The following is a 22,178-nucleotide window of genomic DNA, read 5'->3' on the forward strand; positions in this document are numbered from 1 at the left end:
TCATGCCCTGAGGTAATATCTAATTACAAGGAGAACTCTCGTGTTATGAAAACATTACATAAATTCCACTTAAAATTTAGGGTGCATTTGGATGGAGAGATTTCAAATCCATAATCACAAATTCTTCGGACGTGTTTGGATTGAGGGATTTGGAGATGGATTTCAAATCTCTACCCCCTTTTTTAGTTGATTTTGGAGCAATAGTAATGAATTTCAAATGACTCCAAAATTGGAGTCATTTCAAATTCATTCCCCAAATCAAATCCCTCCCCTAATTGGGCTAACCCAATGGACCTGCAATTTTTTATCTAGTGGGACACGAACCCAATATTGAAGACTATTGTCACCGAGATCCAATCACCTTCAAATAAGATTTGGGTCCGACAATTTCAACTAATTAAACTTCAGCCCAATCAATGAGGTATAAATAAAGGTTTTAATTCATTCCTTAATGTATGTTCAATATTCGAACTATACAACTGCTCATATTCTATCTACGACTTTTGCTATCCACGCACCTGACTTGAGAGTCGGAGGAGTTTCCGCCGGATCAACTCCCTACTCAGTTTACGTATTCCCTGATCGTAGGTATCTCAAAGTCATCAAACTCGTGAACTAGTGATCCACTTTGTTCTTTCAGGTCATCATACTTCGACTATATCAAGTGATGTGACTCTAGAATCATAAAATTCCAATTAACATCTGATATGGGGCGTGCAATTTAGTCAATACCAGACAAATTATATCCAAAGATCAACTGATTCCTAATAACCATAATGGGAGAAACACCACACGTCTAAACCTCTAATTATTAAGTTGAATCATAGTCACACATATTTACTTATAGAAGACCACATCTTTTGTCCGAATAATAAATAATGCTATTCAAACTAACTTTTGATTCTATTTTTTTTTTTTCATAAAATAAATTATTAAAAAAAGAACATATCTAGACCAGTTCTTAGAGTAAGTGGGTTTGTGTCAAATAACTCAAATATGATTTACATGTCTTGAATAATTTACAATTTACAAACTATTATACGAGAAACGTAATGCAAATAAGTAACACCAAAAGGCGAATCCCTCGCCCTAGGGGCCCCCATCCCTTGGCCCGACAAGGATTGATGGAGGATGTAAATCATGGTAATTCAACGGCCCGTTAAGGTAGCGGACCCGGACCTGGTGCCCACAAGGAACCAACCCTCATTTGGAGTTGAAATTCCCACACTGCGGCTGCCAGGATTCGATCCTATATTTTAATATTTTAAAAATTGTAAAAAGTAATATTTAAATTAATTAATTCTTAAATTTGACACTCAAATTTCAACAATCGACCTTAAAAATAAAAAGTGATTGTAAAAAGAGACTAATTTGTAAATAAAGAAAAAATATCAATCTAAAAGTGTTTTATAATTTGTTATTATCTTAAAAAATCAAAAGAAAAGAAAATAAATAAATATTTATTAAATATTTCGGCATTCAGTTCGGTATTTAGTACATACTGAATTTTCAGTTCGATTAAAGTCGATCGATCGATTCATCGAAAAATTCCACTTTCTCAATTATTAATTTTTCCTAATTTATTCTTTTTACCGAGTCAGTAAAATCTAAAAAGATTGGAAATAAAATATTGTCATCTCCCACTGACACATAAATCGGAAATATTCACCAAATTTGGAAAATAAATTAATAAAGGCTCCCCAAAATTAACTGCGCAGTAATTGCGGAACAGCAAATCAAACTTCACCTGAACACGTGTCCATCTCCTACTGGCTGTATCTCGAATAGTCAACGCCTCCGCCGAGCCTAGCAATTGCAGCCCCATCTAACCAATGACTCATCGGCAGGCGAAGCGGGGCCCACTGTTTAATTTACTTTTCACCGCGTCCGTCACATATCTCCCCTCACAGCCATGTGAGACAAGCATTACCATATAACAAAAAAAAACGCATGTAAAAAAGATCCCGTGCATCCCGAGAAATAAGTTCACCCATTCAGAAGCGCACACGTCGTACACGCGTGCGGCAACTAGTCTGACGTGGCAGACATCCGTTGGAGGGTCTTAATGTGAACACTGCGCGTGCGTTGCAGAGGATAGAAACCCGTGTATGACGTTGAAAGGTTGAAAAGAAAACAAAAACAAATGTTAAGGTTGATTTCTCTCTCTCTCTCCTCTCTTTGTCTCTCTCTCTCTTCTTCCTTTCTTCTCTTTCTGGAAAAAAAAAAAAAAAAACTCGTCGTTTTGTATTACTCTTTTTCTTTCCCCGTTCTCTGTAATCTGTAGCTGAGAAAAAAAAAGCATGTGAAATACACCGAAATTATATAAATAAATCACGTGTGTATAGATATAGAGAGAGAGAGAGAGAAAGGGAAAGAAATAGAGAGAGAGAGAGGAAGAAGGGATGGGGTGTTTCCCTTGCGGCGGAGAATCATCGATTGATAGAAAGCAATATAAAAAGAGAAAGAATAGTAACAAAGATAATCGTTTTAGAAGAGATGAACATCATCATCATCATAATATACAGTCGCCTCCAGGTATATTTTATATATATATATCTCTAAAATATTGAATTTATTTCAATTTATTTATTTAATTTTTTTCCGATTATGGGTTCTCCTAAAAAATCGATCTTTTGTTATTTTGTTTAAAAATATATTTTCTTAATAACCATCAAGGATTTGATTATTTATTTCCAGTTTCTTGATATTTATTGTTTGTTTATTTTTTTTATTTTTATATTTAAATTTATTTGCATGTTTGGCTGTGCAATTCTCATGGGGAGATAATGTAGTTTGAATGAACTGCATGTATCTTTTGCTATGTTGATTTTTTTTTTACCCTTTGTTATTTGATATGATCTCATATTCATATGCATGTATGTATATGAATTTGTATGTATACAGTATACATTGTTGATTTGGAAGCTGAAATCGAATGATTCATAAATGTTTTATTACAAGTGTCTTCTTTTTTGTTTGTATTAGGATGATCTAATTTCCAATTTCTTTTTAAGAGATTTAATTTTCAATGTATTACAAAAAAAAAAATTGTTGTTTATTGTATTAATGGTGTGTTGTTTTAGATTTTTCCAAGGTGACCCCACATAGGTTTGTGAAGGAGGAGCCCAAGGTATTGTCTCCTTCTTCCTCGAAAATCCCGGAGAAAGAGACAAAAGCGAGTAGTCCGAAGCCTAATAGCGATACAGAAACTGATGGCTTCAAGGCAAAGAAATTTGCCTTGGTTGATTTAGTAACTGCAACCGAGAATTTCAAGGATGAACATTTTCTTGGCGAGGGCGGTTTCGGAAAAGTTTACAAGGGCTCTCTGCAAGATTCCGGTGAGGTCAGTTGAACGAGCAACGAAATAACAAATCAATAATTAATTATATTCTCGCGTGAAATCAAATTTTTATTATTATTATTTTTTTTGGTTGCTTGTCTTCCGTTTGCAGGTTGTGGCAATAAAACAACTAGATAGAAACGGGTGCCAAGGGATTAGAGAATTCGTGGTCGAAGTTCTAACATTGAGCAATGCCGAGCACCCTAATCTCGTTAAATTGATCGGTTATTGTGCCGAGGGTGATCAAAGGCTTTTGGTCTATGAGTACATGCCTCTCGGTTCTTTGGAGGATCATTTACACGGTTTGTCGTGGGCCCAACCTCTTTTTTTTTTTCGTGCTTTTATTTATTTACTTAAGAAATGTTAAAGCTACTATACACGAATAGTAGCTTTAACGTTGAGGGGGCCGTGGCCCTGTTTGGTCCTATGCTGGCTCAACCATTGCGTGGGGCCCACCTCGCCCGTTTATTTATTTATTATTTTTTAATTTATGTATTTTGATTTGTGAAGGGCCTCGAACTTCTAGAAGGTTATTGGATTGGAACACAAGAATGAAGATAGCGGCGGGAGCGGCAGACGGGTTGGAGTATTTGCACAACAAGATGACGCCGCCGGTTATATACCGTGATTTGAAGTGTTCGAACATTTTGCTGGGGGAGGGGTATCATCCTAAATTGTCGGATTTCGGTCTGGCAAAAGTGGGGCCCTCTGGGGACCAGACACATGTCTCCACGAGAGTGATGGGTACGTACGGTTACTGCGCACCCGATTACGCCATGACCGGTCAACTCACGTTCAAATCGGATATCTATAGCTTTGGAGTTGTTCTCTTGGAGATTATTACGGGGAGGAGAGCTATTGATAGTAGAAGAACCGGTTCGGAGCAAAACCTAGTCGAATGGGTTAGTTTTTTCTATATTTATTATTTTATAAAATAAAAAAAAATCGTGCAAAAATCGAGTTGAATGAGTTAGTGTTATGTACACATTAAAAAATAAAAACTATTGAATTCAAGGAGCAGATAGTTACATTTTAGAACAGGGGAGAACTACTCATAAATATTGAATTTATTGCCTTTTGTACCCTTCTGTTATACCAAATTGCTAAAAAACTCAGTGTGTTATAAATATTAGCAAAAAGAACCCTATGATTCATTTTTTTAGCACACAATCCCCCTAAATGGTACGTTTCTCAGGGGTAGTTTGCTAAGAAATTTGAATCATAGGGGGGAATTTTGTTAATATTTATAATACGAGAAGTTTTTTTGACAAATAGTTATCACAGGGGTACCCAATGCTATAAACCCGGGAAATATTCCCTTTTTTTTTTATATATATGAACATGTTATTTGCAATTCCTTAGTTTCTTGATGAAATTTGAGTCCGAAAAAAAAATTTACGATTTTATTTTTTATTTTTGTAGGCGAAGCCGTTATTTAAGGACCGTAAGAAATTCCACCAGATGGCGGACCCCGCGCTGCAGGGCATGTATCCAGTACGAGGATTATACCAAGCTTTGGCAATAGCTGCAATGTGCATACAAGAGCAGCCTAGCATGAGGCCACTTGTTGCAGATATAGTAACGGCATTGAACTATCTCGCCTCCCAGACGTACGATCCTAAAATCCACGCCGTTCAAAACCCTAGGAGGAGCCGTTCTTCGGACAACCTTAAACGGGACGAAGAAGAGAAGAATTGTTCTGGTGTTGGGAGTGAGAGTGCCAAATCTGATGGACAAATTTGAGGTTGTGTTTGTTTGTTTGTTGATTCATTCTTCATGCAAATGTCCTTCTTACTTGTGTTTTTCTGACTTTTGCAGGAATGTAAATTTGATTTTTTTTTTTTTTTTAATTATTTTTGTAACTTTGTAGGTTTATGGGGGGTTATACGGTCATTTGACAATGAATAGTGGCCACATTAGAAAAATTAAAATAATAATTTTATTTATATCATATAAATATTATAAGATATTGTAATTTAACAATTTAACTTCATTTTTGTCATTGTTGTATTATGACTTTGACATTAAAAGGGAAGCTAATTAAACAATGTTCTGTTAATGATTTGTGTTTGTGTACTAATGGGCCGTATTTATGGGCCGAGTTTTGGTTTATTGGGCCAGCAGTGCCTTGCTTCTCTTATGGGCCATATATTGAGATCATTTTAAGGGAGGTTAGGTGAATATAATTCTATTTTATGGGTAATTAATAGTTGATTATTAATCATGGTCAATGGATTAATTAATTTTGAGGTGAGTATATAAAAACCTTGGAAAAATGTCAAATGAAACATTTTTGGATGGAGATAGGAGAAGGATAATTATGCATCTTCATCAAAAAGTAAAATTCCAAATGCATCATATTCGAAAATATGTATCCCTCCCAAAGTCCCTTTCGAGCCCCAAAATTTCATGGTCCAACGACGAAATGTAAATTTTACGGTTTGGGAAGTCAAAGTTATAATTTAAATAATCAAGAAATTGTGAAAATGATGGCCTAGAATACCGGTGGACGGACGAAATTTTGGTAGGGACAATGATGATATCGACGATAGGCATGCGCTTGTCCTGGTTTTGGGAAGCTATTGGGATCCGGGTAAGAAGGATCTAAATGGCTGCACATCATCTCATATGGAATGATCCATGCTTCCTAAAATTCATCGTAACATATTTATCCTTACTGACTTGATCGTCGGAGTGCTAAGTCCGCGTCAATGTAGCTGCATTTCTTGCCAACTCGTCCCGGTTGAGGACATTGAACCTCCACTCGTTGTGTAGTTGCGAACGGACCCACCCACCAATCAAAATGTTCTAAAACACCCTTCACTTCTTATACTATAGATATAAACTACTTTTCAGTTTTTAAACTGATTGTAAACGTAGTAAGTAATAATTTGCAAAAACCAAGTAAAATTTGGTGATTTGTAATATTAAAATTAGTAAAAGAAGGTTAGTTTCAAATTAAATATAATCAGGTCAAGTCGTCGGACTTCGATTAAGCCCGGCCCGACTCAACTGTCAGTTCTAATTATATATTAATTAAAAATATAAATCCTACTCTACTAAGTTATTATATGATTCAAAAAATAATACCCAAAAAAAAGATGATTACTTGATTAGATTTAATTTATAAAGGAAATAGAGTTTTGGTTGTATGTATAGATTATAGATACATAAGAGGCAAAGATGAGAGTTCCCGATGTGACGTATAGATAAGATTGCACACTTGAAAAAGGCGCTTCACGTGCCTCGGGCCCCACATGCCACAACTATTCTTTTTCCTTTCAATCCTTTTCACCTTATTTTTTATTAATTGTGCGCCTATACTTTTAACTTTCGACTCAATACACCCCTGTGTAACAATTTTTTAAATTATTGCTCACAGAAAATATTAATTTATTTTTCACTTGTGTATATTTTTTTTTTGTCGGAACCAAGGAAGTCACATGTGTGCTCATGATAACGTAATTACATATAATAATCATTAATTATCCATATTAATTTAATCTAATTTAAATTACAGAATTAATTAATTAATCAATTCTAACGTACATCTGACCATTACCACATATATAGCTTGAATTGTTGCAGAATAAAAAAAAGGAATCAATAGATTTTACATTCGTGCAATAGGACAGATAAACCAGACACCAGAACGTGAACCTGAATCATAACTCTTTATATTGACCGGTTTGACCCCTTATTTTGCGTAAACAATGTTGGGGTAATTTCGTAATATATAAATTGTCTTTGTTTACAATTTTATGAATTATTATTTTTATTACAATACATATTTATAGCAACATAGAACATGCCATAATGTCTAATCGATGCACATGCAAACAAATTAGGGACCCCATAATATATCACTGATATATAGCATGATATATTCACAGGGTTCTTGTCTCGGATTAATATGTGATTTGTTTGTAATTAACAACTAATTAATAATTAACATGAAAAAAATTAATCTACCCTAATGGCTTATAAAGTTATAATGCCAAAGTAGTAGCAACTAGCAACAATATAATTGCATGCAGATCCCCACATTAACAAATAATTATTGTCTTAAAAAGTTTTTGCAGATTGAGACATAATTTTATTTTCGCAAGATCAAATATAATATATATAGTTATCCAAATTAGTAATAAAAATAACAAATTAAAATATATAGTAATATAAATGTGCAGATTTTTTGAAAAGTCTAGTGGCAGATACAAACAAGTAAATGAGTCCCAGACCATGTCTCCTCCATTTCCTCTTGTATTTTTTTCTTAATTTATATTGCATGCAATATATATGTTTTTGTCGCCAACTCAATATTAATTAATATTTTTTCCAGTCTGTAAAATAAATAAATAAACATATTTAATTAACAATTATCAGAAAATTTGATAAACCAAATGTGGGAAATAACAAGGAGACAAAAAAAAATTCTGTGCAATATATATTGATCTACTCAATGACCAGAATTGATGGGATATATATAAATTATAATTATAATTATATATAAATAAATATATGAATATAATGTATAAATAGAAATTTGGAGGGCATATATAGGGATCAGTGTTAGAGGCATGTGAAGTGTAGGTGGGCAGGCATGGGATGCAAACCCTTTTTCGACAATTATTCTCACCATTAATTATTTTTTTACAATTTATTTCTGCATCTGGGATTTTTTTATTTTATTTAATTTAATTTCTCAGGCTAAATCTTTTTTAAATTCTAATGTTCTAGCTATATATATGTTCTTGCACAATCACCATTTTTGCATTGTCAGCATCAGTGTCTCTTTTCTTGCAGCCAAGTTTAAGGAAGTTTGAATATCATCATGACTTCTCCTTTGAGGTAAGTTGGAATTTTTTTTTTCTTTTTTTCTTTTTTTAATAAATACATAAATGTAATCAATCAAGTGAAAGATTTCCAAATATATTGCATGTTTGCAACTATTCATTTTCTTGATTTTGTGTGTGTGCAGTTTCGTTATAGTCTCGTATTTCATGTTATCGGTCGATATATGTGTAAAGTATGTACTATTAATTGATAGAATAGGAGAGTGCTGAAGTCTAACGAACTGAGTTCGAATTCTTTACCAATATTTTCTTTATTAAATATATATATAGAGAGAGAGTTACGTTGTATTTTCAAGTCATTATCTTGACAGCAACGATCTTTAATTATTTCATGGAACTATACCCACTAATTTGGAATTTTACTCTTAATTTTCATCACCAATTTTTTTTGCTGTTCCCACTTAAAAATGTTGATATTCCAACATGCAATAATTATCTTGACCAAACTGCCCCCCCAAAGAATGTGAGGTGCTGATCAGAGTGCTCTATAGTGATGATAATCAGGAATAAAATATAATACAAGAAATTGTCTTCTAGCAGAACATGAAATTCCATTTTTGCCCCCCAACTTTTGTCTTATTGCCCGATAAGGTCTCGTATGAACCATAACTTTCTTTCTTTATGTTAGTGTCACATGTGGAGCAATCTCAGCCCTCTTGTGAGTTAAGTCCAGCCCCTTTCAACTATAGCAAAATATCAACAAATCCACCAATTTTTTAATAATATATTTGTCATATTAAATAATTTCACTCAATTTTGCAATAATTTTTATATGTATATATGGTGTGTTAATATTTATTTTAATTAATAATGTTCATGCAGAGAAATGGAAAATACCGATCAAAACTCGCGCAACAAGCCGGCGGCGGCAGTTACACCACCTCTACCGAGGGATCCACGTGGATCGCTGGAAGTTTTCAATCCCTCTACCTATTCCGCCGCCGCTCCCCGGACGCCGCCGAATCCCGTTTTCCGGCCACCGCCCACGTGGCAGAGCTGGTCCAGTAATCCCGACCCGGAACCCGAAAGAAACCTCTCCTCCAAATCCGGGAGAACAACTGCTGAGGGTATCAAATCATGGATGGCGCTCAAGGAGCAAACGCCGGCGGCGGCGGCGGAGGCATCGCCGTCATCACTTGCTCCCCATCCTCCTCCGCAGCTGGGTTCCAAGACTATAGCTGAGATATTCAGCGATCGTGAAGTCCAGAAGTCTCCGGCGAAGGGAGAAGTCGTCGGCGCCGCCGCACAGAGGGCCGCGGAGTGGGGCCTGGTTCTGAAGACCGACGAGGAGACCGGCAAACCGCAGGGGGTGAAGGTGAGGACTTCCGGCGAAGACAACAACAAGCCGGGGAACTCGAGGAGGGACTCCGGCAACTCTATGAGGAGCTCCGGCGACATGTCCGACGACGGCGGCGCCGGAGTAGGGAGGGAGAGGGGGTTTCCGAGGGTGTCGGAGGATCTGAAAGATGCCCTGTCGACGTTCCAGCAAACGTTCGTCGTATCGGATGCGAGCAAACCTGATTTTCCGATCATGTACGCCAGCGCCGGTTTCTTCAACATGACAGGCTACACTTCCAAGGAGGTCATCGGCAGAAACTGGTAAAAAATCCTGATTTTCCGATCATGTATTTTTATTACCGAGAAGGGTATGCATGACATTTCGTCTTATGAACCGGGTTCAGCCGGTTCTTGCAGGGGAAGGACACCGACCCGGAGGACGTGGCGAAGATCAGGGAGTCATTAGAAGGGGGGTCCACTTATTGTGGGAGGTTGCTCAATTACAAGAAAGATGGAACCCCTTTTTGGAATTTGCTAACTATTGCACCAATCAAGGATGAAACTGGAAAAGTCCTCAAATATATTGGGTAACACATATATTAAATTTAAAATGATTCACATTTTTTTCTTTTTGCAATTTACTACAATATATTATTTATTACGCCAAATAAAATGTTGGGCAGATAATTTCCATATTTGGAATAGTGTGACCGATTAAAAAAAAGTAGGAGATTAAGAGAATCTTGAGTTAGACTGACCGAATTTTTGTCGGCCTCTTAACTGCTAATTGTGATTAAGGAATAGTTTAATTAAATTAAGTAGATGAATTATTAATTGTGGTCCACGTAGTATTAATCTGCATGGTCCCTCATAACATGCACGAGTCATATCAGATTAAATAGGGCTTAATTATACAACCCATCTTTCTTATCCAGCAAATAATTCTTCCTTTTTTCAGCCCAAGAAATACTAATTTCTATTAAAATATTAAACATTAATTGAATTTTTAACAAGTAAACATGTTAATAAGAAAATATAAATATATTTGATTTTTAAATCAATTTCTTACATGTCAAAAAATATTTAAAAATGTAGAATGCAAGTGGAGGTAAGTAAACATACAGAAGGAATCAAAGAGAAAGCGACCCGACCCAATGGCCTACCCGAGTCGTTGATCCGTTACGATGGTAATTTACTAATTTCAATTTTATTATATTTATTTTAGATTATTTCTACTTTCCATTTAATTTTCCAAGTTAATTAATATTTTAATAATATAATTCATTTTATTTTAAAAAAATAATATTTTTTAATAATAGCACGTCAGAAGGAGAAGGCGTCAAGTGCAGTAACGGAGCTGTTAGAGGCAGTGAAGAAACCCCGAACAAGGGCACTCAGCGAATCAACCAATCGTCCCTACATCAGAAAATCCGGCGACCATGAAATATTCGACGGCGAGACACGGCGGAGCTCCGATAGCCACCAACCTCCTGGTCGGCGGCATTCACACGCCGGTACGAGAAGCTCCATGCAGAAAATCAACGAGCTCCCTGATAAACCTCAGAGGAAACCCACTCGCCGGTCTTTCATGGGGTAAATTACCAACACAAAATTAAAATTAGAATCATCGTTTTCTTCATTTTATTTTTACAGTATGTGCATAGATTGAGTCTTTTATTTTAATTATGTAGGATTTTGAAAAAGGGGGGGCGAAGGGGGAGTACAACCCTAGAATTGGAGCCTGATTTTAGAATTGAAGACGCTGATGAAGATGATGAGAAAGAAAACGGATTTTCTTCGGAGAGTGAGGATGATGGGCGGCCAGATAGTTTGGATGACAAAGTAAGGAAGAAGGAAATGAGAAAGGGTATTGATTTGGCCACTACACTTGAACGTATTGAGAAGAATTTTGTCATTACTGATCCTAGACTACCAGATAATCCCATTGTAAGTAAAATTTCAGCTGCATTTCTTGTGTATATATATTGTGATCAAATTGTGGGTGAGGTGTTTTTTCCCCTTTTTTTTAAGTTTTCTGATTGACAACTTTAAATTCATACAATTTCCAGATATTTGCTTCTGATAGTTTCTTGGAGTTGACGGAGTACAGTCGAGAAGAAATCTTGGGTAGAAATTGCAGGTATAGTTTAGTTTTGTTATTGGTCAGAACTTCATATTTGAACTCTGAGTGTGGTGCTACTGTACCAATGGAATGGCAATTAATAATCAAGGCGTTATGCAATTCAAATATTGAAAAGTTACTGTGTGATTTGGCAGATTTCTTCAAGGGCCTGAAACTGATCCTGCTACTGTTAGAAAGATAAGAGATGCCATTGATAACCAAAAGGATGTCACAGTCCAGCTCATCAACTACACTAAAAGTGGTATGTTTAGTCGACTTTGATGATTTCCCGAACATATTACCTTTCTCTTGAAAATGAATGACTGTATTCTCTGTTAGGAGATTCATATTTATTGTAATTAGAAGAAAAAAAATATGAGCACAGTTGGGTATATTTAAGTTGACAATAAGCTGTACGATGTGACGTTTTCCCTGAGATCTAATGAATTTGATTGGCTAAATATTTCTCATTTTTTTTACCTTTTTAATATCCCAGGCAAAAAGTTTTGGAATCTGTTTCATCTCCAGCCTATGCGTGATCAAAAGGTATTTGTTCATGAGAAACCCCTGATTTTTTTTATTTTATTAGTATTTCACTGCTTGTGGTTTTGATGTACAAAGTCGAAAATGTATATTCCTAATACTAATTATTTGTTTTCTGTCTTTTTGAATAGGGAGAAGTTCAGTATTTTATTGGAGTGCAATTAGATGGAAGTCAACATGTTGAGCCGCTCCATAACTGTATCCCCGAGGCAACAGCAACAGAAAGTGCAAAACTGGTGTGCAACTTTGTTCTTCTATTTTTCGGTTATTAAAACGCATTTTATTCATATAACTTCTGATTTAAGCCCACTTTAATCATTAATGATGCGAGAATACTGATATATAGAATATGTAGGTATATTCAGTGAACAAATAAGTTCGGATAAAAATAATAACTGGCATTCATTCTCAGGTGAAAGAAACTGCTGCAAATATTGACGATGCTGTCAGAGAGCTTCCGGATGCCAATGCGGTAATTACTGATTTACTTTGAAATACTTACATTTGAATGTTCTGTTGGTCTTTGACTTCTAATCGGACTCGAATGATTTAACACGACATGCAGAAACCAGAGGACTTGTGGAAAAATCATTCAAAGGTTGTTCGCCCAAAGCCTCATAGAAGAAATAGCCCTTCCTGGAATGCTATTCAAGAGGTACTATTATATGTTTAACTGTTTTGAATTTCTTGGACTTGTTTATGCGCACAAGAAAGACGGAGGCATCTGTGAATCATAAAAGATTGTATCTATATTCTTATTTTGTACGGGATACTATTATCAAATTCTACTTCCTTTCCTGATCCAATGAATTATGTGTACATTTTTTTTTGTAGGTTATAGATAAAGGGGAAGAGATTAGCTTGAAACATTTTAAGCCAATAAAACCATTAGGATCTGGTGATACTGGAAGGTATGTGTTTTTAAATATATTATTTTATAACTGTTCGTAATGTTTTACTCGTTTTACAATTTCATCAGTACCTGATGTTCAGTATCAAAGGAATTCTTCTATTTATATAAAGGCACGATGATGTCATGAAAAAGTGCATGCTAGTATGTAGAACTCTTTAGAATTATAGACGAAACAATTCATGCTTTAAATGCTTGCAGTGTCCATCTAGTAGAACTATGTGGAACGGGGCAATATTTCGCCATGAAAGCAATGGACAAGGGTATAATGCTTAATCGAAACAAGGTACGGAGCTGAATTGTATAGTTTATTTGCAAGGTTGTGCACCTGAACTGTATCTTTCTATAGCTTGAAATATTTTTACGACTCAAAATTGCATATCATAATATTGCTTAGTGCCATCATGTTAGACCGTGCATTTTACAGATCGTCTGTACAATCCTTTTGCTTTACTGGCACCCCTATTCCAATTCTGCAGGTTCACAGAGCTTGTGCAGAAAGAGAAATCCTAGACATGTTAGATCACCCCTTTCTTCCGGCTCTTTATGCTTCATTTCAGGTTAGATGATAACAAGGAATGTCCTTCACTTGCATGTGTCAATATCAATTTTAGGAACTTCAGTGGACAGGAAAACAAATCTTTGCTGAGAAAGTGAAATTTTCTTTTCAACAGAAAATACTACTTGTGAATATCTTATTTCTGATTACTCTGAAAACTAAATGCTTTGCAGACCAAAACTCATGTTTGTTTGATAACTGATTACTGCCCTGGTGGAGAGCTCTTTCTTCTTCTCGATAGGCAGCCAACTAAAGTTCTCAAGGAAGATGCCGTAAGGTACAAAGTCTATACAAAATAATTATTATGAAATATGTGAAATATATAGTTCTAGACTCAAGAAATAATACGTGATGGACTATTGGTTGTATTCATAAACTGTTCTCGTCTTGTTATCCAATCTTCTCTTAGTGTTGTAATTTTAATTGTCACTATCACAAGTGGCTGTATTAAATTGTTACAAGGCAGTGATCGTTCCTCTTGAAAGGGAATTCAGTATTTATGCTTTAATATTGCAATACTAGATGAATGTGGAATTCACCAAACTCCTGATTTTAGAATAATCTCCAGCAAAGAGAAGTAATAGACCTGCAGTTTGCAATACATGCGTTATATATGTGAATATCAGTTTGGCTGTAAATAATAACCTGTTTTTCTTAAAACCCTAATAATGCACATTCGTAGAACTGAATTAGGGTTATGTTATTTCTAATAGATTCTATGCTGCTGAAGTAGTTGTGGCACTGGAGTATCTGCACTGTCAAGGTAAACTTTATTTATGTATGTTATTTGTATAAATTAAAAAATAGGAGCTGCTCCACCAGAGAAGACTGAAAAGTTCTATCCCGAGCGTAATATCACTTTTACTACAAATTGCGTGGAGCATTCTACTATATTCCGTTTTGTGTTTCTTGCTGCAGGTATAATATACAGGGATCTAAAGCCGGAAAATGTTCTACTTCAAGACAATGGGCATGTCGCTTTGACGGACTTTGATTTGTCCTGTTTGACATCTTGCAAACCACAGGTCTGTCTTCATCTACTACAATCTACCTTGTACAACGACTCATGATCAACCAAAATAATCGAGTATTATTGTGTGCATTGTGCAGCTTTTGATACCAGAGATAAATGAAAAGAGACGGCATAAAGGTCAAAAAGGTCAACCTGCTCCAATCTTTATGGCGGAACCAATGAGAGCATCAAATTCTTTTGTTGGTACTGAAGAATATATAGCTCCGGTTAGTATCTTTTCCTATAGACTATACGTAATTTTATTTCATTTTTTTTTCTTCATTTGTTTCGTTCATTTCAATATAGATTTTTTTAGTGCTGACCTGTTCAATTGTTCGCGACAGGAAATCATTACTGGGGCAGGCCATACTAGTGCGGTGGATTGGTGGGCTCTTGGTAATTTGTTAATGCTCTTTTATATTTTATATTTTATATTTTATATTTTATATTTTATATTTTATATTTTATATTTTATATTTTATATATGAAAGAGTTTCGTATGACCGATATTGAATTCTTGTTGCTCTGTAGGAATTCTCTTGTATGAGATGCTTTACGGATATACACCATTCAGGGGGAAAACGAGGCAGAAGACCTTTGCAAACATTCTACACAAGGATTTAAAGTTTCCAAGAAGTAAAGAGGTGCGCGCCTTTTGATAGCTATTTTGGATTGTTCTTTTATCCAGCAAGAATAATTTGATCATGAATAGGACATTATGAAGTAGTAGCAACCTACCGGAGTTTTAATATAATATGGTGGGGTACAGGTCAGTCTCCAAGGGAAGCAGTTAATGTATCGATTGCTGCACAGAGATCCCAAAAACAGACTAGGATCACGAGAAGGTGCTAACGAAGTTAAGCAGCATCCCTTCTTCCGTGGTATCAATTGGGCTCTTGTTCGTTGCATGGTAATTAATCAATCATACAGACTATATTCTTATTATTATCATTGTAATTATGCTTAAGCGCAATTTATTGGCTAATTTGTTTATTAAACACCTTCAGAGCCCTCCCACGCTCAACGCTCCCATTCTCGAGGAGAAAGAAACCACTGTAGATCCTGGACTAGATGATTTGCAAACGAATGTGTTCTGAAAGGTACTATATATTTTCTATGATTTTAAATTTTTATTAATATTCTGAAAAAAGAATATTAGCATCTTGCAACAGTACTGAAAATATTCACACTCTCTGAAGGTGCACAGTGACGATGAAGTTGTGCGACAATGGCGTTTTAGCTGCTGATTTGTTCTGGCGTTCTTCGTTCCTTTTGCGTGCTGTTAGAGTTGAAATCCGGTAACTTGTGCTCTTGTTTTTGTATTTCAAGGTTGTGGTGAGCTAGTCTGTTGTGACTGGTTGTTAAGACATCTCTTTTTTTTTTCTGAAGGCATTCTCCATTCTTTCTTACAGTGCTGTAGTTTAAATTTGTGTGATGCAGGTTGTTTTGTAATACATCAATAGTGTGTTTGTTTTATTTCTGAAACATGCTTCAACTTTTTTTCTTTATATTAATTTTTCTTTTTAAATAAGAAAAATGGAAAAATTGTCATTGTTTTTGCATGTGAATAATTAATAGGGTCATGAATGCGTATGTATAATATTAAATAATGTCTGGAAAAGGAAAAGAAACGTGCTTGTGAATAACTGCAAGCATTTAAGTAGGCGACCTTTTACACTACCTAAGAGGCAATTATATAATCAATGCAAATCCTTTCTTTTTTTACACTTTCTATAAGGTTTACTACTACTTACTATAAATTAATTCCAATTTTGGAATTATTGTACTATTCTTGAAAATTAAACCTTAGAATCAGGATTTGAATATTTATGATGAAATCTTGAAATACAGTTTGCCCTACATTCATATATTGATTAATTGATATATATATATATATATATATATATATATATATAAAACAAGAGATATATGCATGTAAGTGGAGGCAGGTAGGAGTATAAATAGCGGTAGGTCTGATTTGATTTGATTATAGGCTCCACGTTTTGAATGACATTTATTGGGAAACACTATATATAGTATGTATCTAACCCCAGATAGAAGGGCAAAAATATATATGAAGCACGTAGAATTAAAATTCCGTTGGGTATTATAATATTTACGAATCGACACGTTAGGTTTCGGCGATCCGAGTATCCGACGTTGTTGAAATTATAAAAAAACGCACTCTTGTTATTTTTGGTAGTAATAAAAGAGTTTATAATAATTTAATGTATTATAGAGTTAACTGGAACAAAATTAATTAATTAATCTTTAATTACAATTAAGGCACCTGCTGGGGGAACATCATTATATATATTGTTTTATGTGTTAGCTTGTTGGATATTTAATTTCTCAGGTAGATTTCGTGGATACGTAATTAGTTGAAAATATAATACTGGAAAGCGAGTGTACATATATAAATCATCAATGAAAAATAAAGTTGTACGTACGCAGTGGCGGATCTACCTATGGTCTAGGGTGTGCAGTTGCACACCCTTGAGTTTAAGAAATATGTACTATTATACATAAGTTGACAAAAAAGGCTATTGGTTGAGGTGGTAAAGTTAGACTTTAACTCACTAATAGGTTGCGGGTTCGATACCCCACCCTCTCAAAAATTGATTCTTTTCCAAATCTTTAACATTTTTCAACTTTTTTCTCTTTAAATATTTTCACAATACACCTATAATTTGTAAATTGTAAATGTTTGGTCCACTATTTTTATAAGTGATATTTAAATTTTTTATTTTACAATTTCGAACCCCCTTGGCAAAAATCCTGGATTTTTTTTCAAATCTTTAACATTTTTCAACTTTTTTCTCTTTAAATATTTTCACAATTCACCTAAAATTTGTAAATTGTAAATTTTTGGTCCACTATTTTTATAAAGTGATATTTAAATTTTTTATTTCACAATTTCGAACCCCCTTGGCAAAAATCCTGGATCCGCCACTGTACGTACGTACTCTGAGATTCAAGAAGTATATATATATATATATATATATATATATATATATGTACACAATCAGAATATCTATATATCTATATATATATATATATTGAGTGTCAATCACGTACGTACGTATTGGGCGAAAAGCAGTTTTCAGACAAGAAAAACGGAGCAGAGCCATTAAAAATTTAAAAGGGGGACAAAAATCAGTTTTCTCATGCATGCAGTTGGTAATGATTAATGATCTTAACTTTGTACGTACTCAATGCCTATTGGTAGGTTCTGTGGGCTGTAAAATAGTTACTCCTAATATAATGTTCCAAGCACTCAAGTAACTATCAGATTCAATAAAATATTGGAATAATAACAATAATAAATTAACTTCATATTTAATTTTCATTAATTATGTAAAATGATACCACGCCTTTATTCTCTTTACCGATGTATAATATATATTATTCAAATTTTGAATGACCCCACTTCTGAACAGATGATGGTTCTGGAAAACCGGAAAAAAAAAACCAAATATATATATTAAGTATATATATATATGGGGATAGATCTTTTTTTTTATGCCTTTTCTTTCTCATTTATTTCTGGCCCAACTAATCCTCAAACGTCGTCGTCTCGTTCCATCGGTCCAATCACCATCCCCAAATCTTTTATTTTTCTTTTATTTTCTAACCAGCTCGACTGTGACATGTGTGCTTGATTTTCACATTTTTTTTAATCTACTTTCTGTAATACGACGTCGTTTTTTCCACCCGTAAAAAAACTCCTCTCCCCGGCAGGTATTGTTGACCTCCTGCTATTTGTGGTTTGAAAATTGATATTTGCGGTTTATAACAAAAAACACCTTATCTCTCTATAACCCCAAAACTTCCCAAAAAAATCCAAAAACCCCCCAAAACGCGTAAAAGCCTAACTTAGACGCCTATTCATACAGTGCACGCCCAAGTTGGGCGTGCAAGCTGCATTTGGGCGCCCATCTTGGGCGTTCCAACATTTTTTTGCGAAAAAAAAACCCCCACAAATCGATTTGTAGGGCTTTTTAACATGAAATTGGTTCCGTCATCGACCTACCCAATGCATATTTCACATAAAAGAGTCGAAATTACATCAAAAAATCGAAGCCCAACCTTCAAGCTTGATTTCGAATTTTCGAATTTTCGAGTTTTTTTTTCTTTTTTGCTATTTGCAGTTTGGGGGGTTTTTGTATTTTTTTGGAAAGTTATATATATATATATATATATATATATATATATATATATATATATATATATATATTATGATGGGATGAGTTTTACAAGTTTGGGCCGAACACCCCATATTCAGCTTATTAAAATAATACAAGGATAAAATGTATGAGCCGAATGAAATTTATTGGGTCCAGCGATTCAATACACGTCAAAGATAGAAGCTCGCGGTCAAATCAACGAGGTAGATGGCAAGTTGTACGAGAGTCATTACTCATTAGAAGCAGAAGATTCGGAGATGTTATTCTAAATAGATAACGAAATTATATATGTAAATTAGTATTAGTAATGGAGCAATCCTAAATCTCGACCTCAGTAATTTGGGAGTATCAGTCATAACCCCCTCTAGTGTTTTTTTAATAAAGAGGGGATCCATCCATATTTTTAATATTAGTAGGAAACCCACTATTTTAATGATTCCCGAAAATAGCCTTATAGAAGACATACACACAAAATCTGGAAATTTAAGATCCCTACGATCGTGCGTGATTGATTATATTCCAAAAAATCGCTTTCCAAATCTTTCCATAAATTGCCATCTGCAAACTATAATATTTCCATAATTTTTTTTAATAAATTTAATTTTTTTGTTTTTTATTATTTTATTTGAAAACTAACAATAATAGCTTTAAAAAAATATTTTTCTTTTAATTTTTTATTTAAAAAATATTTTAATTTTTTTAATTTCACTTTTTTTTGTTCGGAACCAACTATACAGATTCTGAAACCAACTTTATTATTTCCGAAATTGACTACAATTTTGACTTTTTTATTTCATTTTTCTTAATTTTAATTTTCAGTTATTTTTGGCATTTTTTCCAAAAACAACTATTTCTTTGCCATTTTTTTTTAATAAAAAACAACTATAAACTGTAAAACAACTATTCAAAAAACTACAAAAACCTACAAAAACGACTAAAAATAGCTTAATATTGAAAACAACTAAAACAAATAGCAGAATAACGAAATCAACTATAAAAATAGCGGAATAACAAAAACAACTATAAATATAGGACAATAGCATAAACAACTATTTTTTGTGAAAGATACTCAACATCAAAAGCATAAAAAAAAGATTAAAAAGAAGACGGCGGTGGGGTGGAAGTGGAAGGGGCAAGATGCGGCGGCGGTTGGATCACCAGATCTGGCGGCGAAGACGATGAGTAGAGGTAGATAGGGATTTGTGAGTTATTGTTCTTGTCTTATACAACTATATCGAAATTTATAGCAATGGCGGCAACGTCAACAACACCAAGATCTCCAGATCCGGCGATGAAGACGGGATTTGTTTGAGAATGTTTCATCACCGGAGTGCTGGGTAGATGGAGAGAATTTTTCACCATCAGGGCGTGAGGAGCGGCTTCGGCAGTAGAGAGGCGGCCGCAAACGGAGGGAGAAGGGAGAACTTGGCGGCATCGGAGCTGAGGTGGAAGGGGGAGATGGCAGCGACGGGGCTGAGTTGCAAGGGGAGAGATGGCGGCGACAGGGCTGAGATGCAAGGGGAGAGATGGAGGCGTAGAGAGGAAATAAAGAGAAGAAGAAGAAATACAATTGGAACGTGATAGAGTTTGGCAATTTGAAAAATAATAAATCTGAAATAATATAAGTAAATTATAATTTTGGAGTAAAATAGTCTTATCGTAAAAGATTTTATTAAAATATTAATCTTAAATCTTAAATGACAAGTGAAGAGGTATGACGACTAATAATACAAAAGGAACTAGATCAGATCTTCCTAAGTAATTAGAGCGAGTTAAACTAGGTAGCAATTAGAAAGATCTTCCTAGATAAAAAGTCTTGTAATAAGTCCCCGATTAGAGACACGGTTTAACATAAATGAGAACAATTTATGCTCTATCCCAAACTCTCTCTCTTATAGTAATTATCATTTTCCGTTCATCATTTCACCACCGCTGGTCTAAGATCTGACGTCCGGTTGATTTTCCGAAGGTCTAAAACGAGTAGGGTTTTTGGAGTAATTAATGTGTTGAGGGTGTAGGTAATTAATACACCGTAGTTTAATAATTTGGTTTTCAGTGTCTAATACGAACTGCATGCAGTAAGAATATTTGTACCTGCTGTAACTTTTGGTGGATGTGTGTAGATTTTACAATTAGAAACCCTAGAGATGCTGGTTAATTATTAATAATAATAATTAATATCACAGAAAAGAACCCTTTTGTCTGTATATAAATATATATAGGGTAAACTTCATTTTGCCTACCTGAACTATACCCAACGTATAAAATACCCCCCTGAACTTCGAAATGAATCAAAACAGCCCCTCCGTTTAGAATCTGTTTGGTCGTGCTGACGTGGCACTTTGACTTTTGCATATAAAATTATGTTTATAATTTCTGCATTTGTTTTGACATTTTTACCCCTTAGTTTAATCACGGCCGGTCCGGCGTATTCGGGGGCCCAGGGCGAGAATAAAATTTGTATAACTAATAATACGGGAATTTAAGAACAAATGTTAGAGAAATATGTAATAAATTTTTGTTTGACTAAATAAAATATTAAAATTTTATGTCTACTTTAATACTAAATTTAAAAATAATAATAGAAGATCTTTTTTTAAATAAAAGATTATGATTTTTTTAATAATAAAACAATAAATTTTTATATATAAAAAAATATATAATATATAAAAAATGAAAAATTGGGCCCCTCTAGCCAATTGGGCCCTGGGCGTGGGCCCTGCTCGCCCCACCCCAGGGCCGGCCCTGAGTTTAATATATATATATATAAAAATTCCGATGGAATATACAATATTTCTACTGGAACACGTAAGCTTCGCCGGAATCCGCGAGCTCCGTCGCCAAAGTACAATTCTCCACCGGAAATGTGAAAATGAAATTGGGGGTTCGGGAAAAAACTGGGTTTCTAAACGATTAAACTATTTTTTGCAATAATCCTAATAGATGAGTACTTTCCTACCCACACACACACACGCACACACACACACAAAAAAAAAAAAAAAAAAAAAAAAAAAAAAACAGAAAAAAAAGCTCTGGAACTTGTAGTTAAATAAAGCAATTGAATTCAACCCAGTAGCCCAATATTCAAGAAAATGGTCAGAATCTAATTTGACCCCATCCAATTTGAGCACACCCAAATTCCACCCAGTTGAAAATAAATCCAATTTGATCTTATTATAAGATTGAAGCTCGTTTCTTGACAGAGACGAGGTTGTGGAGGTCGTGGAGGCTGATCTTTTATTTTGCTGTGAGAATCTTTTTTCTTTTTTTTTCTTAAATGAAGTTTGGGAAGAAACCTTTGTGAGAAGAAGGAAGAAAAGTAGAAATGGGGAAAAAGAAAGGCCGGAGGAAGAAGAAAGGAGGAAGAAGATTTT

The 22,178-nt window shown here is 34.6% G+C and overlaps 2 protein-coding genes across 6 annotated transcripts; both read left to right on the top strand.

The window, feature by feature from the left end:
• Positions 1–2,145: 2,145 nt before the first annotated feature.
• On the top strand, positions 2,146–5,399 carry LOC105959159 (putative serine/threonine-protein kinase PBL7). 2 transcript variants are annotated; one of them, XM_088814147.1, is made up of 6 exons: positions 2,146–2,535; positions 3,084–3,343; positions 3,453–3,642; positions 3,851–4,242; positions 4,763–5,084; positions 5,159–5,399. In XM_088814147.1, exons 1-5 carry the CDS (start codon positions 2,403–2,405, stop codon positions 5,081–5,083), a joined length of 1,296 nt encoding a protein of 431 aa, XP_088670273.1. In that variant the 5' UTR covers positions 2,146–2,402; the 3' UTR covers position 5,084; positions 5,159–5,399. The 2 variants fall into 2 exon arrangements, with proteins under 2 accessions (XP_088670273.1, XP_012838659.2); XM_012983205.2 differs by having other exon boundaries at positions 2,165–2,535; positions 5,211–5,399.
• Positions 5,400–7,899: 2,500 nt separating this feature from the next.
• On the top strand, positions 7,900–16,102 carry PHOT1 (phototropin 1). 4 transcript variants are annotated; one of them, XM_088814145.1, is made up of 25 exons: positions 7,900–7,930; positions 8,144–8,188; positions 9,016–9,792; positions 9,876–10,058; positions 10,567–10,658; positions 10,791–11,064; positions 11,163–11,418; positions 11,541–11,611; positions 11,749–11,855; positions 12,090–12,139; positions 12,268–12,372; positions 12,549–12,608; positions 12,702–12,791; positions 12,971–13,047; positions 13,248–13,332; positions 13,526–13,606; positions 13,779–13,882; positions 14,319–14,368; positions 14,524–14,630; positions 14,716–14,844; positions 14,962–15,013; positions 15,149–15,261; positions 15,387–15,527; positions 15,625–15,717; positions 15,817–16,102. In XM_088814145.1, exons 2-24 carry the CDS (start codon positions 8,172–8,174, stop codon positions 15,712–15,714), a joined length of 3,111 nt encoding a protein of 1,036 aa, XP_088670271.1. In that variant the 5' UTR covers positions 7,900–7,930; positions 8,144–8,171; the 3' UTR covers positions 15,715–15,717; positions 15,817–16,102. The 4 variants fall into 4 exon arrangements, with proteins under 4 accessions (XP_088670271.1, XP_088670270.1, XP_088670269.1 ...); XM_088814144.1 differs by having other exon boundaries at positions 7,906–8,188; XM_088814143.1 differs by lacking the exons at positions 7,900–7,930; positions 8,144–8,188 and adding an exon at positions 8,652–8,855.
• The last annotated feature ends 6,076 nt before the right edge of the window (positions 16,103–22,178 follow it).

This window comes from Erythranthe guttata, chromosome 14 (genome assembly GCF_056151865.1).
Source record: "Erythranthe guttata isolate IM_541 chromosome 14, IM_541, whole genome shotgun sequence".
In the NCBI taxonomy this organism is placed as follows: domain Eukaryota; kingdom Viridiplantae; phylum Streptophyta; class Magnoliopsida; order Lamiales; family Phrymaceae; genus Erythranthe; species Erythranthe guttata.

Excerpts from the sequence above, each read along its gene's own strand:
- PHOT1 (XM_088814143.1), top strand. The coding sequence starts at position 8,815 with ATGTTAGTGTCACATGTGGAGCAATCTCAGCCCTCTTGTGA. Across the intron at positions 9,793-9,875 it reads GAGGTCATCGGCAGAAACTG|CCGGTTCTTGCAGGGGAAGG; the intron begins GTAAAAAATCCT and ends AACCGGGTTCAG. Across the intron at positions 11,065-11,162 it reads ACTCGCCGGTCTTTCATGGG|GATTTTGAAAAAGGGGGGGC; the intron begins GTAAATTACCAA and ends TTAATTATGTAG.
- LOC105959159 (XM_088814147.1), top strand. The coding sequence starts at position 2,403 with ATGGGGTGTTTCCCTTGCGGCGGAGAATCATCGATTGATAGAAAGCAA. Across the intron at positions 2,536-3,083 it reads TAATATACAGTCGCCTCCAG|ATTTTTCCAAGGTGACCCCA; the intron begins GTATATTTTATA and ends GTGTTGTTTTAG. Across the intron at positions 3,643-3,850 it reads TTTGGAGGATCATTTACACG|GGCCTCGAACTTCTAGAAGG; the intron begins GTTTGTCGTGGG and ends TGATTTGTGAAG.